Source organism: Fundulus heteroclitus, unplaced genomic scaffold, assembly GCF_011125445.2.
Source record: "Fundulus heteroclitus isolate FHET01 unplaced genomic scaffold, MU-UCD_Fhet_4.1 scaffold_91, whole genome shotgun sequence".
Lineage (NCBI taxonomy): Eukaryota > Metazoa > Chordata > Actinopteri > Cyprinodontiformes > Fundulidae > Fundulus > Fundulus heteroclitus.
In genome coordinates this window covers 640,269-660,835 of record NW_023397373.1, presented here as the reverse complement: position 1 = coordinate 660,835, position 20,567 = coordinate 640,269, and the positions used below count along the sequence as shown (strand labels likewise).

Genomic DNA, 20,567 nt, shown 5'->3' with positions numbered 1-20,567 from the left:
TAAATTAGTTTAGAACTTTAACTTAACTTAAAGCTCCATAATCATCAGCTGTTAGTCAATAAAGCAGTAGTATTCACTGCAGAAACATTGGGCCTGGTTATACACACATGTACAATGGTCTTAGTCACATTGGCTGTAGGGACAATTGTTGGCATGGAAATGTGTAAATATATGTTTAGAAGCATATTCATTCATTTGTTTAAAAATGGACCTTAGAGTTTTATAAACTGGTAAGTAAAGCATGAATTAGGAAGAGCATTTATGTTAAGATCTAAAGGAAGGAGAAGGGGTGTGATTACTTTTGTTTTACTTCTTCAGACCAGGACCTGGACTGCTGGCAGCCAATCAGAGCAGCTGTGCTCCAGGTGAGACTGAACATCTCCAATCAGAACTTCCTTCTATCGTCTCTGTTGGACTAATTCCTCGTCTTTAGTTGGCATTTGGGAATCTAAGTGTTTAAAGTCTTTCTGGGATCGATTATTTGCCCTGAATCTCTGGATTTCCAGCTGCTGTAAATGTAACGTCTGTGTTCAACCCAACAACCTATTGGGTTTGCTTTGAAGTGCTTCTGTTTTCAGCCCTTTGTGCTAAATGCATTAAAACTGAAGATCTCCTTAAAGCTGCAGCTCATTTTGATGGAAACAAAAAGGTGGAGAAAACAACCTGCTGCACTGCTGCTTTACAGAAAGAGGGAAGGAAAGTCTGAGAGACAGAAAGCTTTATTTCCTCTGACAATAGATCCCAGATTACAGCAGATATATTTGTAGAAACATGGAATATTTCTATCTGCTGTTTACTTCTAAAGGGCCAAATCAGTCCCATGTCATTTCTAATCTGTAATTATTCTCTAAAAACATCCAATCCAGTCTGTGAGGGAGAAAAGCATCTGAAATGTGAACACTAGCTGATCCAAGGAGCTGTTTCTCTGGCAGATTAGAGCATTTCCTCCAGATTTCCTTCATTAAGGCTGAAAATGCTGCCAGGAAGCATTTTCTGTCTCTCTGCCTCTTCTGTAGCTGCTGTGTTTGTGGGAGAAGGTCAGATAGAAGCAGAGAAATTAGGACAATGGTGACCTGATGCTAAAGAGTTCATGTTGCTGAAAGCTGCTGCATGTTTCTGTCAGCATTTCTTCATCTGATCTGCTTTGTGAATCAGATCCTGACAGTGAACAGATACTGGCCACAAAGCAGAGGCAGAACTCTGCTGTCTGACCATCTAACAAGGTTCTGCTTCTAAGGATGGATCCCATTGGTTAGCATCACATCATGTGAACTAAGAGACCTTCTAATGATGACACCTCCTGATGTTCCAGATGTTTCTGCTCCAACTTCATCACTAAATCAGCTTTTTCCTTCAGTTGTCTCTTCTTCTCTGTTCCAGCAGATGTTGGTCTGCAGGAGGTTCTAGAGGAACATAAGATCAGTCTGAGGAGGAGATGTGAACGTGTGACTGAAGGAAGTGATGAACCAGGAAGTAGAACCCTCCTCAACAGGATCTACACTGATCTCTACATCACAGAGGGACAGAGTAAAGAGGTTAATAGCCAACATGAGGTGAAGCAGCTGGAGAGAGCTTCCAGGATCCAGAACCTCCATGACTCTCCAATCAGGTGCCACGACATCTTTAAAGCCTCACCTGAACAACATGGAGCCATCAGAGTGGTTCTGACCAACGGCGTGGCTGGTGTTGGAAAAACCTTCTCAGTGCAGAAGTTCACTCTGGACTGGGCCGAGGGCTTGGAGAACCAAGATGTCCGTGTGGTGGTTCTGCTGTCGTTCAGGGAGCTGAACCTGATCAGAGGTGAGCAGCACAGTCTTCTCACGCTGCTCCATGTTTTCCATCCAAGCCTCCAGAAGCTCCCAGCAGAGCAGCTGGCTCGCCACAAACTTCTCTTCATCTTTGACGGCCTGGATGAAAGCAGACTTTCTCTGGACTTCAGCCACAGTCGGCTGGTTTCTGACGTCACACAGAAGTCATCAGTTGAGGTTCTGCTGACAAACCTCATCAAGGGGAACCTGCTTCCCTCGGCTCTGGTCTGGATCACCTCCAGACCTGCAGCGGCCAATCAGATCCCTCCTTCATGTGTTGCCAGGGTAACAGAGGTACGAGGCTTCAGCGACGCCCAGAAGGAGGAGTACTTCAGGAGGAGGTTCAGTGATGAAGAGCTGTCCAGCAGAATCATCTCCCACATCAAGACCTCCAGGAGCCTCCACATCATGTGTGGAATCCCAGTCTTCTGCTGGATCACTGCTACGGTTCTGGAGAACATGTTGACCACAGAGCAGAGAGGAGAGCTGCCCAAGACCATGACTGACATGTACTCTCACTTCCTGCTGGTCCAGACCAGGAGGAAGAACAACAAGTACCATGAAGGACATGAGCGGAGTCCACAGGAGCTGATGGAGGCTGACAGGGAAGTTCTTCTGAAGCTGGGGAGGCTGGCGTTGGAACATCTGGAGAAAGGAAACATCATGTTCTACCAAGAAGACCTGCAGCAGTGTGGTCTGGATGTCACAGAGGCCTCGGTGTACTCAGGAGTTTGTACAGAGATCTTCAAGAGAGAGAGCGTGATCTTCCAGAAAGCAGTCTACTGCTTTGTTCATCTGAGCATTCAGGAGTTTCTGGCTGCAGTCTACATGTTCCACTGCTTCACCAGCAGGAACACACAGGTGGTGAAGAAGTTCCTGGGAGATGAATACAGTGAAACATCATCTCTGGATGACTTCCTGTGGAGCATCATGGATAAATCCCTCAGAAGTGAAAATGGCCACCTGGACCTGTTTGCTCGCTTCCTTCATGGCCTCTCTGTGGAGTCCAACCAGAGACTCTTAGGAGGCCTGCTGGGTCAGACACAGAACAGTCCAGGAACCATCCAGAGAGTCATCAACAACCTGAAGGAGATGAACACTGGTGATATCACTGATGGTGGAATCTCTCCTGACAGAAGCATCAACATCTTCCACTGTCTGATGGAGATGAAGGACCTCTCAGTTTATCAGGAGATCCAACAGTTCCTGAAATCAGAGAACAGATCAGAGGAGCTCTCTTTGTTCCAGTGCTCAGCTCTGGCCTACATGCTGCAGATGTCAGAGGAGGTTCTGGATGAGTTGGACCTGGAGAAGTACAACACATCAGAGAGAGGACGACTGAGACTGGTTCCAGCTGTGAGGAACTGCAGAAAGGCTCGGTGAGTCCAGATGTCTTCATTGACTGATGCTAATTCAGCATTATTGCCGTCCGGTTTATTCTTCATTATTCAGTCGGTTCTGGACGTTTTTGGACCTTTAACTACTTCCTTCATACTTTGGACTATTTCAACCATCAGATTTCTAAATCTTCAGCTCATTCAGGTCAGCTCTGCTGCAGCTTTTGGTATTTAGAGATTTTGATCTTTTAGAAAGATTCAATCATCCAGAGACACATTTTAAACTTTAAACAGCTCTTCACTCATTGGGCTGTTACCCATAATTCACCTCTTTAGAAAATCCCTCTTTAGGTCAGGGCTATTGAACTGATGGTCTGTGGGCCACTTCTGGTCCGCTGGTGATGGTAATCTGGGCCGTAAATGACTTCTTTGTAAAAACTAAATAAATCAGAGAAGATCAGAAACATTGTGTGAAAAACAGCCCAGATGAGCGGCATGGTTGAACAGCCTTGGTTTGTCTGCTGTTCAGTTCCTAACCTCTAAGGTTCATTGTTCTCTGAAACAGTCCACAACTATGTTTGTCTGCCAGTGTCTACGACTGTCACTGACATCTTCAACCCTTGGAGTAAGCCCCCCCCCCCCCCCCAAAGACAGATTCAAAGACAGAGCTTATCTATTGGTCGCTGGATGACATTGGCTTTGGTTTGAACCAAAACGCTTCTAACAAAACCTTTGGCATCCAGAAAAATCTTCATAACACGGCCCATTGTCCATGCGCTCCTTGGTGCCGAGTTATCCACAATAACAACCAGATCTCCAGGGCAGAAGTTCCTCTTCTTGCTGTTCCACTTGCTTCGTTCTTGCATGAGTGGGAGACACTCCCTTATCCAACGTCTCCAGAAAAGATCTGCAAGATACTGTGCTGGTCTCCATCTTCTTCTTGAATATTGATCTGTTTTCTCAAAGACTCCTGGTGGTATGGTTGCTTTTCCTTTCAGCTGGAGTAAATGGTTTGGTGTTAGTGGTTCTAAGTCATTAGGGTCATTTGACACTGAAGTTATTGGCCTTTCATTTAGGATGACTTCCACTTCACATAGTGCTGTTGACAGGGTTTCATCATCCAGTGTTTGTTCCTTTAGAACTGATGTGAGGGTCTTTTTGATTAGACGTATTAGTCTTTCCCAGACTCCACCGTGGTGAGCCCCAAAGGGAGGGTTAAAAATCCATTTGATTCCCTCCACTAAAAGACTCTTTTGGATCTTCTGATGATTTGGCTCTCTTAATGCTTCTTGTAATTCCTTTTGCGCTCCCACAAAGTTTGTCCCACAGTCTGTTCTGATGCTCGTCACTGATCCTCTTCTGCAGATGAATCTGCGTATAGCATTTATGCACGAATCTGTTGTTAAGAAATTTGCCATCTCCAGGTGGACAGCTGGACTCACCAGACAGGTGAATATGACGCCCCACCGTTTGACCTTTTTACTTCAATAGGACCAAAGTAGTCAATGGCAACGTGACTAAAAGGAGGTAGGTCTGGGAATAAACGGTCCTCAGGAAGGTCTGACATTTTCTGTTCACCAGCTTTGGCCTGCATGCGTCTACAGAATACACAGCTCTTGATGATTTTTCTGGCTAAGGAGTTTGCATGAGGGAGCCAGAATTTCTGCCTCAGCTTGGAGAGCATGTGGCTCCTTCCTGAATGTCCAACTTGGTGATGAATTTGTTGGAAGATGAGGTTAGATAAATGTGAAGCTTTAGGTAGAATGATGGGGTTTTCTGGTGGGTTGGCATTGCGCTTTTGTTTATCCTGCCACCAACTGTCAAGATGCCACCATCGAGCATCGGATCCAGTTTGAGGATGGTACTTCTTGAACTGAGAGGTTGGCCTTGTTCCAAGCAAGTAAATTCACAGTGAAAGTAGCGTTTCTGTTCAAAACAAATGAGAGCTTTCTCTGCGTTCTGCATGTCCTCCACTGACAGGTTTTGATTTTTCAGCTTTTTCATCACTTCTGAAGTCGGTTCCATGATGAATGATACTTGATTATCCTGCATATTGGATGTTGATCCTCCATTATCACACTGTTACCTGTCATCTCCTTTCTCACCTCAGGATCGTTCGCTGGCATTTCTTTCAGACCTTCTGTGTGCTTCGGCCATGTTCTTTTTTCTCTGCTGAGATATTGAGGACCGGTCAGCCATCTTGATCTTAAGAACGATTCCACATAAAGCCTCTTGATGCATCGTCGGCTGGGTTGACTTTTGAATTTACGTATCTCCACTGGCTGGTGTGGGACAGGTCATGGATTACGGCAATCCTGTTGGATACAAAAGTGTGAAATCTTTTAGTTTGATTGGAAATATATTTCAACACAGAGGTATTATCTGTCCAGAAAGTTGAATCAGAAAGTGGTAAATGCAGCTCCTTCTTTAGCATTCGATCCACCTTAACAGCCAATGTTGCTGCTGTGAGTTCCAGTCTGGCTATGGTCATCTGCTTTAGAGGTGCCACTCTAGCTTTTCCAAACATGAAGCAGATATGGATTTGACCTTGATGATTTAATAATCTGAGGTAGCTTACTGTACCATAGCCTGACTCACTTGCATCACAAAAGTGATGTAGTTCAGCAGTTTCCACAGGATCAAAGTTTTCAGGCTTCATGCATCTTGGAACTTGAAAGTCATGTAGCAGATTTAACTCCTTGACCCATCTTTGCCAAGGCTTTGCAGATTCCTGGGGAATGACATGATCCCATCCATACTTGGATTTGCAGAGTTCCTGGAGTAACTGTTTGGCTTTCAAGATGAAAGGAGAAAGAAATCCTAATGGGTGGTATACTGAACTCACTGTGGACAGTAGACCTCTTCTGGTAGCAGGTCGACTCCCGATGGTCACTTTAAAGCTGAAGGTATCGCTGAGAGTATCCCAGTGGAGTCCAAGTGCAGACTCAACTGTTATTGGTTCTTTCAGCTTTTCTTTATCCAGATCTAGTTCCTTAAATGCTGCAGCTCTGTGACGTTCAGGGATGCTTGCCAGCACTTCATTGCTGTTGCTGACCCATTTTGTTAACGTGAAACCTCCCTCACTGCATATTTTGGTGAGATCCGTGACAAGCTTCATTGCCTGGTTCACGGTTGCCACTGATCGGAGGCAGTCATCTACATAAAAGTTACTTTTAATGGGTTCAATAATTTCATCAGAATAATGTTTCTGGTTTCAGCAGCAGTTTGACGCAGAGCAAAATTAGCAATGCTTGGCGATGATACAGCGCCAAAGAGGTGAACTTTCATCCTGTAAACCTCAAGAGGTTTGTTAATGTTCCCTTCTGGCCACCACAGAAACCTCAGGAAATCTCTGTCCTTTTCATCCACAAAGACTTGATAAAACATTGCTTCCATGTCTGCCATCACTGCGATGGGTTCTTGGCAGGGTGCGATTTGCTGGGGGGGATGGGGGGGATTTTCCCCCCCTCTGGTTGTGACGTCCCCCCCTCTGGTCGTTCATGTTTTATCCCTGGGGGGGATACATTCCTCCCCCCTGTGATCTAAATAAGTAATATCATCAGGGGTTAAAGTTCTCCGTTGCTGCGACAGATTTCCGTCATTTGGAAAATGAGCGCAAAATGTTCTGTGTAGACTTTTTATTCAAGATTTTAAACAGAACTCCGCTCAACCAATGATATCTGGCAGAACTAGGACATTAGCCAATCAGAAAGAGAGTAGGGCGGGTCTTTGCAACGCGGAGGTCTCCCATCTGAGGTTTATCGGTGTTTAATCATTTTAACTTTTGGAAGAAACCTTGAAAAAGGAGTTGAGCTCCCGCTGATTGGCCGACTCGGAACCCCGGGAGTTTGGACAGCGGCAGGTGTGCGAGATTGGAGAACGCGGATTTCTAAGAGTGGAAGAGTTTAAGCGATTTCTGGCGAGTAAAAAGTCAAGTTCTAAGGCGGTTTTGGCATAATCTGGACTGTGAGTAGATTAAGATGGCTAGTTGTAGTGGGGGATGTTCAGAAGATGAAAATATGGATACAGGTTGGGCGTTAGTAGAAAATAGAAAAGGGGGAGGAGGGAGAGACAAGAGTAAAAAAGGACTAAATATAGGTAAAAGATCTTTGGAAGATGAGGAAGAAAGTGTTGAGGTGAGGAAGAAAAAAATGATGGAAGAATTCAAGGTTATATTAAAATTTAAAACAGGACAAGATATGATTGGGGTGAGTCCGATCAATTTATCAAATGGACTAAAGAAAGTTGTCGGAGATATGAAAATGGCTAAAGTTTTAAGGGATGGGAGCCTTCTTATAATCTGTAAGAATGCTGAACAAAAGAATAAGGCATTAAAACTCCAAGTAGTGTGTAAAAAAGAAGTGGTGGAAAGGAAGAAAGAGGAACAAAAGGAGTAATATCAGGGATCCCGATAGGAGAAAACTTGGAAGAACTAAAGAGAATAATAAAAGGAGGAGAGATTTCAGACATAAAACGATTACAGGCTTTTAGAAATGGGGAAAGAGTGGATAGTACATCTGTGTTACTGGAATTCAAAGATGAAGTTAAACCTGATAAAGTGATGATTGGATACATGAGTTTCAGTGTAAGAACTTATATTCCACCACCTCTCAGGTGCTATAAGTGCCAAAGATATGGTCACATTGCAAATGTATGTAGAGGAAAACAAAGGTGTGGTAGATGTGGAGGTGAACACCCTTATGGGGAATGTGGAGAGAATCCAGTTAAATGTTGTAACTGTGGAGGTAATCATACTGCAGCTTATGCAGGTTGTGTGGTGAGGAAAGAAGCAACTGAAGTTCAGAAAATTAAAACTGATAAAAAAAAATTACTTATGCTGAAGCAGTGAAAGAGGTGAAAAGTACGGGAAATGCTAACAAAACAAAGTTAGAAAGGAGAAAGGAGACAGAAGATACTCAAAATAATGTCACGTTAGAAAAACTGATTCCATTTCTAGCATATATCATTAATTGTTCAGAACAAGTAAGGACTAAGACTGAAAAAATAAAAATTATAGTAAAGGCAGCAACAAAATTCTTTAATGTCAAAGATCTGTCATGGGAAAAAATTCAGGATGAACTTAGATGTGGAGAAGGACCATCTGAAAATGAAGGCCCTCAAATCACTACATAATTCTAATACTACAATGGAACGCTCGAAGTTTAATAGCTAACGGACAGGAATTTAAAGGGTTCATTAACAAATTAAGTATAAAACCAGACATAATATGTATTCAAGAAACATGGCTTAAATCAACATTGCAATTCAGTATTCATGGTTATGCAGTTTTACGTAAAGATAGAATAAATGGAAGTGGAGGAGGAGGATGTGCTATATTTATAAAGGAAAACATAAAATTTATTCAAATGCAAATAAATACGGATCTAGAACTAAATGCGGTTAAAGTTTGGACAAATAATGATGTCATTAAAATAATAAACTATTATAATCCTTGTAAGAAAATAGAGAAAGCAAAACTTGAAACGATCCTTAGACACTGGAGAGGGAAAATAATTTGGTGTGGGGATTTTAATGCACATAGTACTTTGTGGGGAGAACAAGATGATTATAATGGTGGAATCTTAGAAGAATTGATTGAGGAAATAGAAATGGTAGTGTTAAATAATGGTGTAGGCACTAGGGTAGATTTGATAAGAGGTAAAGAATCAGCCATTGATCTGACACTGGTATCACAATCTTTGGCAGATAGTTGTAGCTGGAAAGTATATAAAAATAACACTATAGGAAGTGATCATTACCCAATTTTTGTTGAAGTAGAAATGGATATAGAAGAAGAGCAGGTAGAAAGTCAAGGGAAATGGAGATTTGGGGATACAAATTGGGAAAATTATAAAAGAATAAGTGAAGGGGGTATGGTAAAGATAGATATAAATAAACCAATAAATGATTTAAATTTAGAAATTAGTAATAGTATTGTTCATGCAGCAAAAAAAGTCATTCCTAGAAGTAAAGGGGTTAAAAAGAAGAAGATAGTTCCTTGGTGGACTCTAGAGTGTTCAATGGCAATTAAATCAAGAAACAAGGCCTATAAAAATCTGAAAAAATATATTTGCTTCCAAAATCTAATTAATTATAAGAGAAAACAAGCAGAAGTCAGGAAAATCATAAGAAATGCTAAGAGAGATTATTGGAGAAAATATTGCGAGTCATTGGGGAAAAATACGGCATTAGACAGGGTATGGAATACCATTAAAAAATGTCAGGTAAATCAAAAGAGTACTTCTTTCCAGTAATAAAAGATAATGGTAACACTATAATAGATAATAAGAATAAAGCTGAATTGTTAGCAAGAGCATTTACTAAGATACATAGTATGGAGAATCTTAGTAATACTGAAAAAAGAGGACGGGAAACGACATTAAAAAATCACAGTGAGCTGCTGTGTAATGATGAAGATGATGAGAATATTATGAATATGAAATTCTCTTTAATGGAATTAAATAGAGCATTAAAAAATTCTAATAAATCAACACCTGGGGAGGATCAAGTTAATTATATTATGTTGAATAATCTTAGTGAAAAAAGTAAGAAGATATTACTAGAAATGTATAATAAGATATGGGAGGAAGGAATTTTACCGGATAAATGGAAAGAAGCTATAATTATTCCCATTTGTAAACCTGGCAAAGATCCACATTTAGCTGAGAGTTACAGGCCGATAGCATTATTATCATGTATTGGTAAGGTGATGGAAAAGATGGTAAATAACAGATTAATATATTTTCTGGAATCCAAGGAGAAGATTAAATCATATCAGTTTGGGTTTAGGAAAGGAAGAAGTACAATAGATCCTATACTATATTTAGAACATGAAATTAGGAGGGCACAGGTGAATAAAGAGGTCTTAATAGCAATCTTTTTGGATATAGAAAAAGCATATGATATGTTGTGGAAAGAAGGATTATTGATTAAAATAAAACAAATAGGTTTAAGGGGTAAAATTTATAGATGGATAAAAAAATTTTTAACTGGAAGAAATATAAAAGTTAAAATAGGTAGTGAAGTAAGTTCAAAACATCAAATTGAAAATGGTACTCCTCAAGGAAGTATAATAAGTCCTATGTTATTTGTTATAATGATTGATGATATTTTTAGTAAAATAGATAAATATTTTGGAGTATCATTATTTGCAGATGATGGCCTTATCTGGAAAAGGGGGAAAAATCTAACATTTATAAATAAGAAAATGCAAGAGGCAATACATAATGTAGAAAATTGGGCTTTAGAATGGGGTTTTAGAATTTCAATATCTAAATCTAAGTTTATTACTTTTACTAATAGGAAAATAAATACAAATGTAAATCTTAAATTATATGAGAATGATGTAGAAAGCATAGATCAGATTAAATATTTAGGAATTTGGTTTGACAAAAAACTTACGTGGAAGATGCATATAAAAAAAATAATTGAGAAAAGTAAAAAAATCCTAAATATAATGAGATGTTTAAGAGGTAAAGATTGGGGAGCTGATAGGAAGGTATTAAAAACAATATATATAGGACTAATTAGATCAGTAATTGATTACGGGTGTATTGTATATAATTCAGCTTCTAATAGTTTACTAAAAGAAATAGATAGAATACAATATCAGGCTTTAAGAACTTGTTGTGGAGCAATGAAAACAACCCCAGTATCAGCTTTACAAGTTGAAATGGGGGAGATGCCACTAGAACTTAGAAGAAAACAACTAGCCATAAATTATTGGGCAAATGTAAAAGGGCATAAGGAAAACTTTCCTCCAAATGTTATGTTACAACCATGTCAGGAAAAAATAAAAAAAAAGAGAATCAATAGTTTTGGATGGATTATAAATAATGAGATAAGTGAGTTAGGAATAAATCATTATTTAATTAGTCCTGTGATGTGTATTCCAAATACTCCACCTTGGGTAAGTGGAAAACCTGAAGTTGATTTAAACTTATTGGGAAAAGGCAGACAAATAGAAAAAAAAGAGGTGGAAAAGTATATAAATAAAGAATATGCTGAATATTTACAAGTATTTACAGATGCTTCTAAAATGTTAAATGATAAAATTGGAATAGCATTTATAATTCCGGACTTAAACATTATGAAAAATAAAAGAATAACAGATAGAATGACAGTTTATACAGGTGAGCTAGTGGCTATATTAATGGCTCTAGAGTGGTGTGAGGAAACAAGGAAGAAGGAAATATTGATTTGTTCAGATTCAAGCAGTGCATTAATAAGTATCTTAGAACAAAACTCAGAAACGAGACAAGATATCATATTGAATATTAACCAATCAATTTTTAAAATTAAAAAATATGGATCTAGGGTTAAGTTAATTTGGATTCCTGCTCATATTGGGATAGTAGGAAATGAATTGGCGGATCAATTTGCTAAGAGTGCAGCAAAAAGGGATAATGTTGAGGTAAATATCAAAATAAGTAGAAATGAGGTCAAGAATATTAGTAAAATATATTTTAAAAAGAAATGGCAGGAATTATGGGATAGAGAAGAAAAGGCAAGATTTTACTATAACATTCAAAGAAAAGTAGGGGAATGTAGGGAAGGTAATAGGAATAGAAAATAGAAAAGAAGAGGATATTATATCCAGATTAAGGTTTGGGCATACGGGGCTAAATAGTACTTTGAAAATAATTAATAAACATAGTACAGGGTTGTGTAATTATTGTGGAGAGTCAGAAACAGTGCAGCATATTTTTCTAGATTGTGATAAGTACAATCGGGAAAGAGAGATATTAGTCAGAGAGTTAAAAAGAAATAAAGTAATTTTAGATATTAAAAATCTGCTGCAAAGGTCCTCTGAAGATGTAATATTTAATAGCATTTTTAGTTATCTTAGGAAATCAGGTTTTATGGGAAGATTATAGTGATAGGACATCTAATCTATACTCCAGTCTGGAAGGTGGCGGTAATGCACCTATAAGTTGTTTGCCAACCGCCAAAAAAACCTAAAAGAAGAAGAAGAAGAACTTTTGGAAGAACATCTCAAACTGACCACAGATGCTATGAATGAAAGTAGCGGTAGTCAAAGATTTTCTTTGGATTTATGTGAACCAGCAGGTCAGAAAGTTCAGCAGCTGACAACAACTTCCCTCGGTAAGTGTGTCTGTTGCTGCTCCTGCAGCTAATTGATGAATTATTTCCACCTGTGGCCATGTCGCCTGTCAGTGTTTATTCCCTCGCTTCCAGTACTTTGGCTGATAAACGCAGCGACTGAACAGGGATCTCCCCATGATTCACTGTTATGTATTATTTAAAACTGAAAGAGTAACGCTCTAGCTCAGCTAATTTAGCATGACGCGCTTTTCTGTAACAAAGAAGGCAGAGCAGCAGTCTGAGCGGCTGTCAGTCAATAAACAGCAGCCTCCACCTCATGAAGAGCTGAACCAGGACACTCATTTAATAAAATGACAAGGATTTTGATGCATACAGATTATTAAGGAAACTACATCAAAAATAAACAAACAAACTGCAGCTACAACATGGACTGGAGAACGGGTTCTAACTGTGAGACCAGAGAAAGGCGATTCTCAGAGTTTTTGTAGTTATTTTTACACGGAGTGGAGCGTGATGTGAAGCGAGTCGCACCAGAAACATGTTAAATAGACTCCTGTGAATCTATGGACTCATTTTACTCCAACCCAAAACACCTGCCAGACAGACAAGCTAAACCAGCCAAGATTACCTTAAACAATATTTAACTTAGCAGAAGTTTAATAACATTTTTAATGTTCTTTGAAAGCAAGTTACGTTTTTTTCTGATAAACTTTAAGCAATTTTATTAAACTTTTTAAAATGGAACCTCCCATCCATGGATTTTCTATACCTGCTTTTCCGTACAGGTGTTACGTCATGCCGTATCTGATTGGAAAACGCGGCTTGACGTAACACAGGGTGGTGGAGGAGCGGGTGACTCTCCAGCAGTCAACGAGCGAGAGGTGGGGACACAGAGTCCATCCTGGACATGTCACTGGGCTAAAATATAACCGTTTTTATAAACTTTAAAAAAAAAAGTTAATGCCTTTTTATAAACTCAAGAGTTGTGATAATTAATTGGTGAGCAATAACGGGCAAAGCAGAGACTGATTATTGTAATGTGCGATCTGTGTCAAGTTAAAATGTATGATCTCATGATAGTGTTGGTTTTGTGTCCCTCTTTGTCCATGGCTGTTGTTGGTCTTGTATGATCATAGAATTGATTTATATTGAATGTGACAGTGGAGTTAATGTACAGGTGTGAAGAAGATGATGTAATGATGCAAGTGGAAAGGTGAGTGGACAGTGGACCAGTTTGGCAAAAGTGTGAAGGAAGAACTTGATGCTGTAAATATGAAAGTTAACCAGGTGATGTTATGGATGTGGAAAGTGAAGGAGATTATGGAGAGGGCTGTCCTTGATGGTGCAAAGGTTCTGAAGCTGGAAGGTGGCAGAGATACAGGAATTGTCAATGGAACTACCAGATTTGGTTAAAGTGGACTTGTTACAATAAGCAAATGAGGTTACTAAGGTGGCATGATGTCCACGGCCTGGGAATATATGGGCTGACTAGAAAATGTTTTCAGTCAAATTGATTATTTTTGCTTTAACCCCTGAATATTATGGATTTATATTAATACATGTCTTGTGTCCTTCACATTTGTAAATTAATTTTCTTGTTTGTTTTTAAAGAGTATTATTACCTTTTCTGCTCAAAGGTGTTAAAGTAAACTAATACCCACTCCCGAGTCCCGACAGTAGTTGGCGCAAGTTTAAAAACAATAGTCTAACCTACTGGACCTAGCTAGCTACCTGAAAGAGCACCTGCTAGCTAACTTTTGAAATGATCCCCCCCTCTGTTTTTTTTGCAAATCACACACTGGTTCTTGGTGAAACCTTAACCACTCCCCAATAAGGGTGTTTGTTAAATCAGGACCTTGGAGGAGCTGCTTGTTCAGAGAGGTTCCTTGAAACGAGGATGTACAGTCAAACACCACCCTCACTTTGTGGTTTGGCTTATGGTAAACACCATGATGTGGAATGTACCAGACATGTCCATCCTCCCTGCAAAGCTGCTCAAATGGAACCTTTTCTGCATAGCCCTTTTTCAAAATGTCCTCCATGAAGGATGTCTATTCTTCTGTATACATCTTATCCTTCTTACAGTTTTTCATAAGGTGCAGTGTGCATTCCTTAACCATTTTATAGTTATCAGGCATAACTTTGTCTTTATTTCTGAAAGGAAGTGGTAGGTGGTAGTGTCCATCTTTAATATACAACGAGCCAGAAGCAATCTCCATAAAACGCTTATCCTCAACAGACATCTCATTTTTCTCCTCATACATGTTCTCAGAGAAATCCTGGTTATATTGTCTGATGAGCAGATCCTTCAGTTCAGTAACAGTACTATCAACACCAAGTGGTCCAGTTACCACCCATCCAAGTAGCGTTTCCACTGCATACGGTCCATTGTCATGACTGGTTATCATTTTCCACGGCTCTAATGCTCGAGGAACATCAGTTCCAATGAGGAGTTCAATGTCTGCCTCAATTTTCTTTAAATGGACACCCCTGAGATGAGGCCACATCTCCAGGTCAGCTTGTGTGATGATGTTTTCTTTTGAGACAGGTATTTTATCCTGTGTGTAAACTTTCAGCAGGTCCAAGTATGTGCAGCCCTCCAAGTCTCCCACCTCCAGTCCTCTGACCTCATAGGTTCCTGCAGACTTTTCCTGTCCTATTGTTCGCAGAAGTATCTCTGCTTTGCGTCCTTTCAAATTTAGCCGGTTCATCAATCTTTCGGTACAAAACGCTCCCGGGTCGAGGAAAGCATAGGTCTGAATATATTCGTCCACTTTTGCCACCCTAACTCGGACAGGCACAATGGGGTACCGCGCACGTGACGTCACCGTCTCAAGAGCAACGCCCCTTTTGCCGCTTAGGTAGGACAGACAGTTACAGAACGCCCGTAGCAGCCAGTTATTACAAGCGCAACAGAACCAGCGATATGACCGATTTTGCAGCCATTAAACTTTCTCAAGACGGTTTCCCAGGCGCACGGTTTACTGGTCGCACTGTGGAAGAACACACCAACCTTCAGCTCAAACGATGGCTTGAGGTTCGAGGGCTTAAAAAGACTGGAAAACGGGCCGAGTTGATGAACGGTAAGCTTTGTTTTTTTTTTCCTGCGCGGCGGTCATGGCAGCGTCGGCCGTTTTTTTTGTTTGCAATCACCGTCCAGGAATCGGTATATGTTTAATGTTTGTCTCATTTGAAATGTTTTTGAGTAGGCTATCCTGGTAGCAGGGTATCATGTTAGCGCCTGCTGCCATGACAGCCTATATGCGATCATGGTAGCAGGCGCTTCTTTATTAACATGTCGGCCACCAAAATACTCTTACCTTGACTTGATGTCGCTGGAATTGGGTCAGGATGTTCTTCGGTTGGGCCCTTTCCTCTGACAAAATGCTTGCTACATATGTAGGCAGACCGCACCGGTGTACCAAGCGCACACATTTCTCCTTGGCACTCTTGAATTTCGGGAAAGTAATGAAGAAAACATCCTTCATATGCGGCCGATCAGCGTACCTCAAATCGCTGTTGCACGTTCCATAGCAACAATGTTTAAAAACCATGGTCTTAGATTTGGAAAAAGCAGTCGTTTTAACGAGTAAAACCTAGGCTAACGCACATCTCTTTTACAGCAAAACAGCGGCGGGTTTCCGGAGTTTGCCCCACTGCGTACCACGTGATGTGACGTCATCGTGACGTTACGTTTCTAAAAATAGCTCGTTGGCGGTACCCCATTGCAAGTGCACATTCTCTCCCGGCCCCGGTGGCATCACCTGCTGAAACAAGAGCACTGCTTATGGGAGTTAATTCAGTCTCCGTTTGACTGTCCTGCTTTGAAACTTTTGCACTTTTAACATGGAGTACTGTTGGATGTTTCATTCGACAAACTTGACACATTAGTCTCCTCTTACAATTTTTGCTTAAATGACCTTTTAGTAGGCAACCAAAGCAATATCCATGACTTCTCAGAAATTCAGCTTTACCGTCATGTGGCTCTGTTTTAAAACGCAGACAGTCAGCCAAGTTGTGTTTTCCCTGGCAGAATCCACAATGAGGGCTGATGGGACTGGGTGTGGAGTCAGGAGGTGGTGGAGGCAAAACTGATAGCTTTATAGCACATCCTGTTTTCTCAGTAACTATTGATGTTGCAAAGCTACTGTTTTTACCTCATTGATTTTAGTTCACCTTTGCCTCTTGGGAATGTTTTATTGGTTGATGTTTGATCTTGAAGGTCTCCAAACAAAGGATCCAAAAGCATGCTAGCATGATTTTCCACAAACATGACAAGATGTTTAAATCTGACTCTCCTGCCGGTTTTCTGTTGTATTTCATAGGCTCTGGTTCACCACCTTTGTTGCCGTTTGTAAGGTAGTTCGGATGCTAGCAGCCTTAAGTTTGATGGGATTTCAAGTTCCTCCAAGTACTGTAAATCTTGCATTGCATTACAACATCCTCTCAAATACATTGCATATGCATACAGCATCTTTCCATCCTCAGCTTTAATCGCTGGCCAGTTCAAGGCTTTATCCAAATAAGCTCCAGAAACTTTCATTTCATTTCCAAAGTGCTCCTTTAATAGTTGTTTAGCTTCTCTGTAGCATTTACTTCCTTCCATATGTAAACAGCTGTGAACCAAATCTCTTGGCAAACCAGATGTGAATTGTTCTAGATAATACAGTCTGTCTTTATCATTTTTAGTCTTGTCTTCAATTAATTGTTCAAATGCATGAACAAAAGACTGGTATTCTAATGGGTTACCATCAAACACAGAAATATTTCTCAGAGGTAACAAAGACAGATTTTGCTGGCTGGCAATGAGTTCTGCTGTGTCATTTAGTCTTTGAATAACAACATTCAAATTTTCATTATCAGCAGTAACGGCCACCTCTGGGTAATCTGGTGCAGTTTCAGATGCATTACGATCATAAGTTGCAGCTTCAGTTTCACTTTCGGTGGGATTCTTATTTCGAGGTTTATTCTCTGCTGAGCTTAAACTCCTAGGAGAAGATTTCTCTCCAAAATGGTCCGTTGAAGTGGAGTTTTTGGTTTAGCACCTAGGTGCATAAATTCCACATTGCCCTCTATTGAATGTGGTTCTTGATGAGAGCTATAATATTCATTCATGGCGTCACCTAAAGACGGTTTCTGGTCCACCTCATCACTTTGCAAGGTCTTTATTTTAGCATTTGATGCTGCAAGATCAGCTTCTAGCTCAATTTGCTCCATCTTTAACTTTTTGCTTCCTCCATTTGTAAAGCATGTTTTTCTTTCAAGGCATCAACTGGTGCCAGTGCAGCAGCCGGTTCTGCTTTGGCCTTATTTAACTCAGAAGAGACAGAGGAAGATCTGGATGTGGAAGAAGATGACTTTGATTTCTGTGATACATTGTGTAACCCCTTTGAAATGGTCAGGGCTTATGTGGTTAGGAACTCATATTTAGATGAGTATTTGAAGTGTTCAACTTTGAATGTGTTAAAGCTGTAATAAGAAAAAACGTTCATAAACAACAGTATGTCCTGGAAGATGTTAACAAGTCTAATGTTTGTTAAAAGGGTTTTGTTAAAAAAAGAGCGTTGTCACATGTTTTATTCTGAAAGGGCTAGTGTTTTGATAAAAGAAGTGATGCAGAGCATAAGGAGTATACTCCACTGAGCTATATAATAGACCAGTTCATTGTTATTGTTTTGATGCGGGTTTTTCGCGCATGCGCGCCGGATTGGTAGGCAAAAGGCGAACACAATGGCGGACGCAAAAAGAAACTGACGAGTTCTCCACGTATTTTTCTTCTTTAGATAACGTATCACAAGATCGTTTTAAGAGTAAGTTGATGGTTGATGGTATCAGGTTGCCAGATCCACACAGCAAAAGCCTGAAGGCACGGAGCCAGTCTGTGAAATGCTGGCCAAATGTCCGTACCGCGACATACAGCTGCCTTATACTTCGGTAAAGTTAGAAAGATATTCACAGATTCGGCTTTTCCGGATCAATAACTCATCGGCGGATGATTTATTCTACAAAACAGACACCTCTCTGTAACCACAGCAAGGCAGACAGTGAGCTGCAACCATAGTTTCCTCAAAACGAGTCTCCCACCGCGCAGGGAGAATTACATTGGACCCAGGCCAGTACAGACAAGAGAGCATGGAAGCATGAAACCACTGGACGGCTACAATTATTTTATATCGGGAAAAAGGCTTCAGCAACGCCCGCGGCGCCATGAGGGATTAAGCGGGTCAGAAAATGGATGGATGGACGTTCAGACATGTTTGTGCAACAGCACAAAGCGGCGTCTCACACAGACCGCGTTTCAGCAGAGGAAGACCCGCCCAGTAGGTTAAAAAAAAATTGTTCACTACGAATTATTTTGGTGTTTTTGTCTTCTTAAAATGGGTGGGGGTGTCGGCGACATTGCAGCGTAAACACAGAAGTACTAGCGCCCGTGAACGGGGGCGTAATGCAGCGGCTGCTGCTCCAGACAGCCGCTTCTGCTGCTGTAGCAGCAGCAGAAGCGGCTGTCTGGAGCAGCAGCCGCTTCTCCGGCCCGTGTAGCGATCGCCACCTCCCCTCCGCCACTATTTAAGTAGAACAATGACTAGAGCAGAATTAAGTTGTATTTACCGGAGATGAAGTGTAGACTGCAAATTCTGTCATAGTATGATGTCTCCCCCAGTCCATTGGGAGTGTCTGCCTGCGCTCTTTTCATTGAAAATATCCATTTCTTTCTTCGGTAAACGTCCGAAACGTACATCCAACGATTTGGAATGCCTCTCTGTGCAACCGGGAGCACAACAAGTCGTAGGCATTGTTTAGATTCCAAAAATAAACTAACTAAAAGTACGCTCTAAATCAACCGTTTTGTCATGTAGTAGACGAGAGCAGCTGTATGGCAAACCATTTTAACATAAATTCGGTTTCGTCTGACTATCCGTAATTACATTCCAGATATCTTAAAATGCATTTTGACTAGACTAAACTATATTTTGACTATCCGGAATGGTAATTTAAGATATCTTTATTTACATTATGACTAGGAAGAATAATAATTCAAGATATCTTCAATTACATTTTGACTAGTCAAAATTCCTTTCAAGATATCTCAAATTACTTCACCGGATTCGTCATTGAAAGCGTCACACATCCGTTATTGTAATTTAAGATATCTCGAACGTAATTATGACTAGTCAGAATTACAATTTAAGATATCTGAAATAAGACATCGCGTGTAAGCCCCTTATTGGCTCTAAGCTGGCCAAAGCTGCCTGAACATTCAATGGCGCTGGCTGTTTTCGACAAAATTGTAAGAAAATGCCACAATATAGAAAGAGCTTTTTAAGTATGGGATATGCAGAGAGGGCGAAAATAGTATACTTGAAGAATGCTTAAGAAATTTGCAAAGAATTTCGTATTTACTTGCTGCCGACACACACAATGCACTGAAAAACGGCTAGCTGAAAGCGCTACTGTCGACTCATGTCCAAGCTGGAAATAAGGAATATTCCTCAGCCCAGGCCAGTTCAGTTAATAACCAGATGCAGTTTTTATACTGTGGTAAAGCATCTGCCTCTTCGGAAATTATGGTAAAGCCAGCTAGCTCTTGATTTTGACATGCTAGACGGCACAAGGCATTACAGCACCCTCCTTTAGCTTCTCTGAAAACAAAAGCTCACGCCTCCGGTTCCTGTGTGATGAAATATGGCAAGCCGTTTCGTAATTCAAGATATCAGTAACGTCATTTTGACTAGTCAGAATGTCAATTTAAGATATCTTAAATGGAAAAGCTGAATAATTCAAGATATCTCTAATTCATTTAGAGATATCTTAAAAGGAATTTTGACTAGTCAAAATTACAATTCAACATATCTTAAATTTAGTTTTTACTAGTCAAAACTGCATTTCGCCTATCCAAAAATACATTTAAGATATCTTGAATTATGGTGGCATTTGAGATATCTTTAGATATTTTAGAATTATGACTAGTCAAAACTCAATTTAAGATATCTTGAATTGTAATTTTGACTAGTCGTAATTTAATTGTAGATATCAGATATCAGTAATTCATTCGAGATATCTTGAATTGACGTCTCCATACAACTCAATGGAAAATCTGATGTCATTTTGACTAGTCAGAATGTAATTAGAGATATCTCGAATAGGTATTTTGACTAGTCAAAATACAACTAGAGATATCTTAAATTGCTAAAACGTGTAGTCATAAAACAATTTGAGATATCTCGAATGTAAGGGCGGTAAAACCGAATTTATGTTAAAACGGCTTGCCATAGCAGCTGTGCTTTTTGGCTACCCGCAGACCCGGATGTACGCTGACGTCACACGTGACTCACTGGCCGCCATCTTGCTACTCCCT

General features: G+C 40.3%; 1 protein-coding gene across 4 annotated transcripts in view; it reads left to right on the top strand.

Moving 5' to 3' along the window:
* The first annotated feature begins 832 nt into the window (after positions 1-832).
* Positions 833-20,567, top strand: part of LOC118562406 (NACHT, LRR and PYD domains-containing protein 12-like) — a 629,435-nt gene continuing 609,700 nt past the window's right edge. For 2 of the 4 annotated variants that reach the window (XM_036134785.1, XM_036134786.1), the window contains exons 1-2: positions 836-1,251; positions 1,384-3,187. In XM_036134785.1, coding sequence (XP_035990678.1) covers positions 1,239-1,251; positions 1,384-3,187 — 1,817 coding nt within the window. In that variant the 5' untranslated portion in view covers positions 836-1,238. Of the gene's footprint in view, positions 1,252-1,383; positions 3,188-20,567 lie in introns of all 4 variants that reach the window. The other 2 variants (XM_036134783.1, XM_036134784.1) reach the window with 2 other exon arrangements.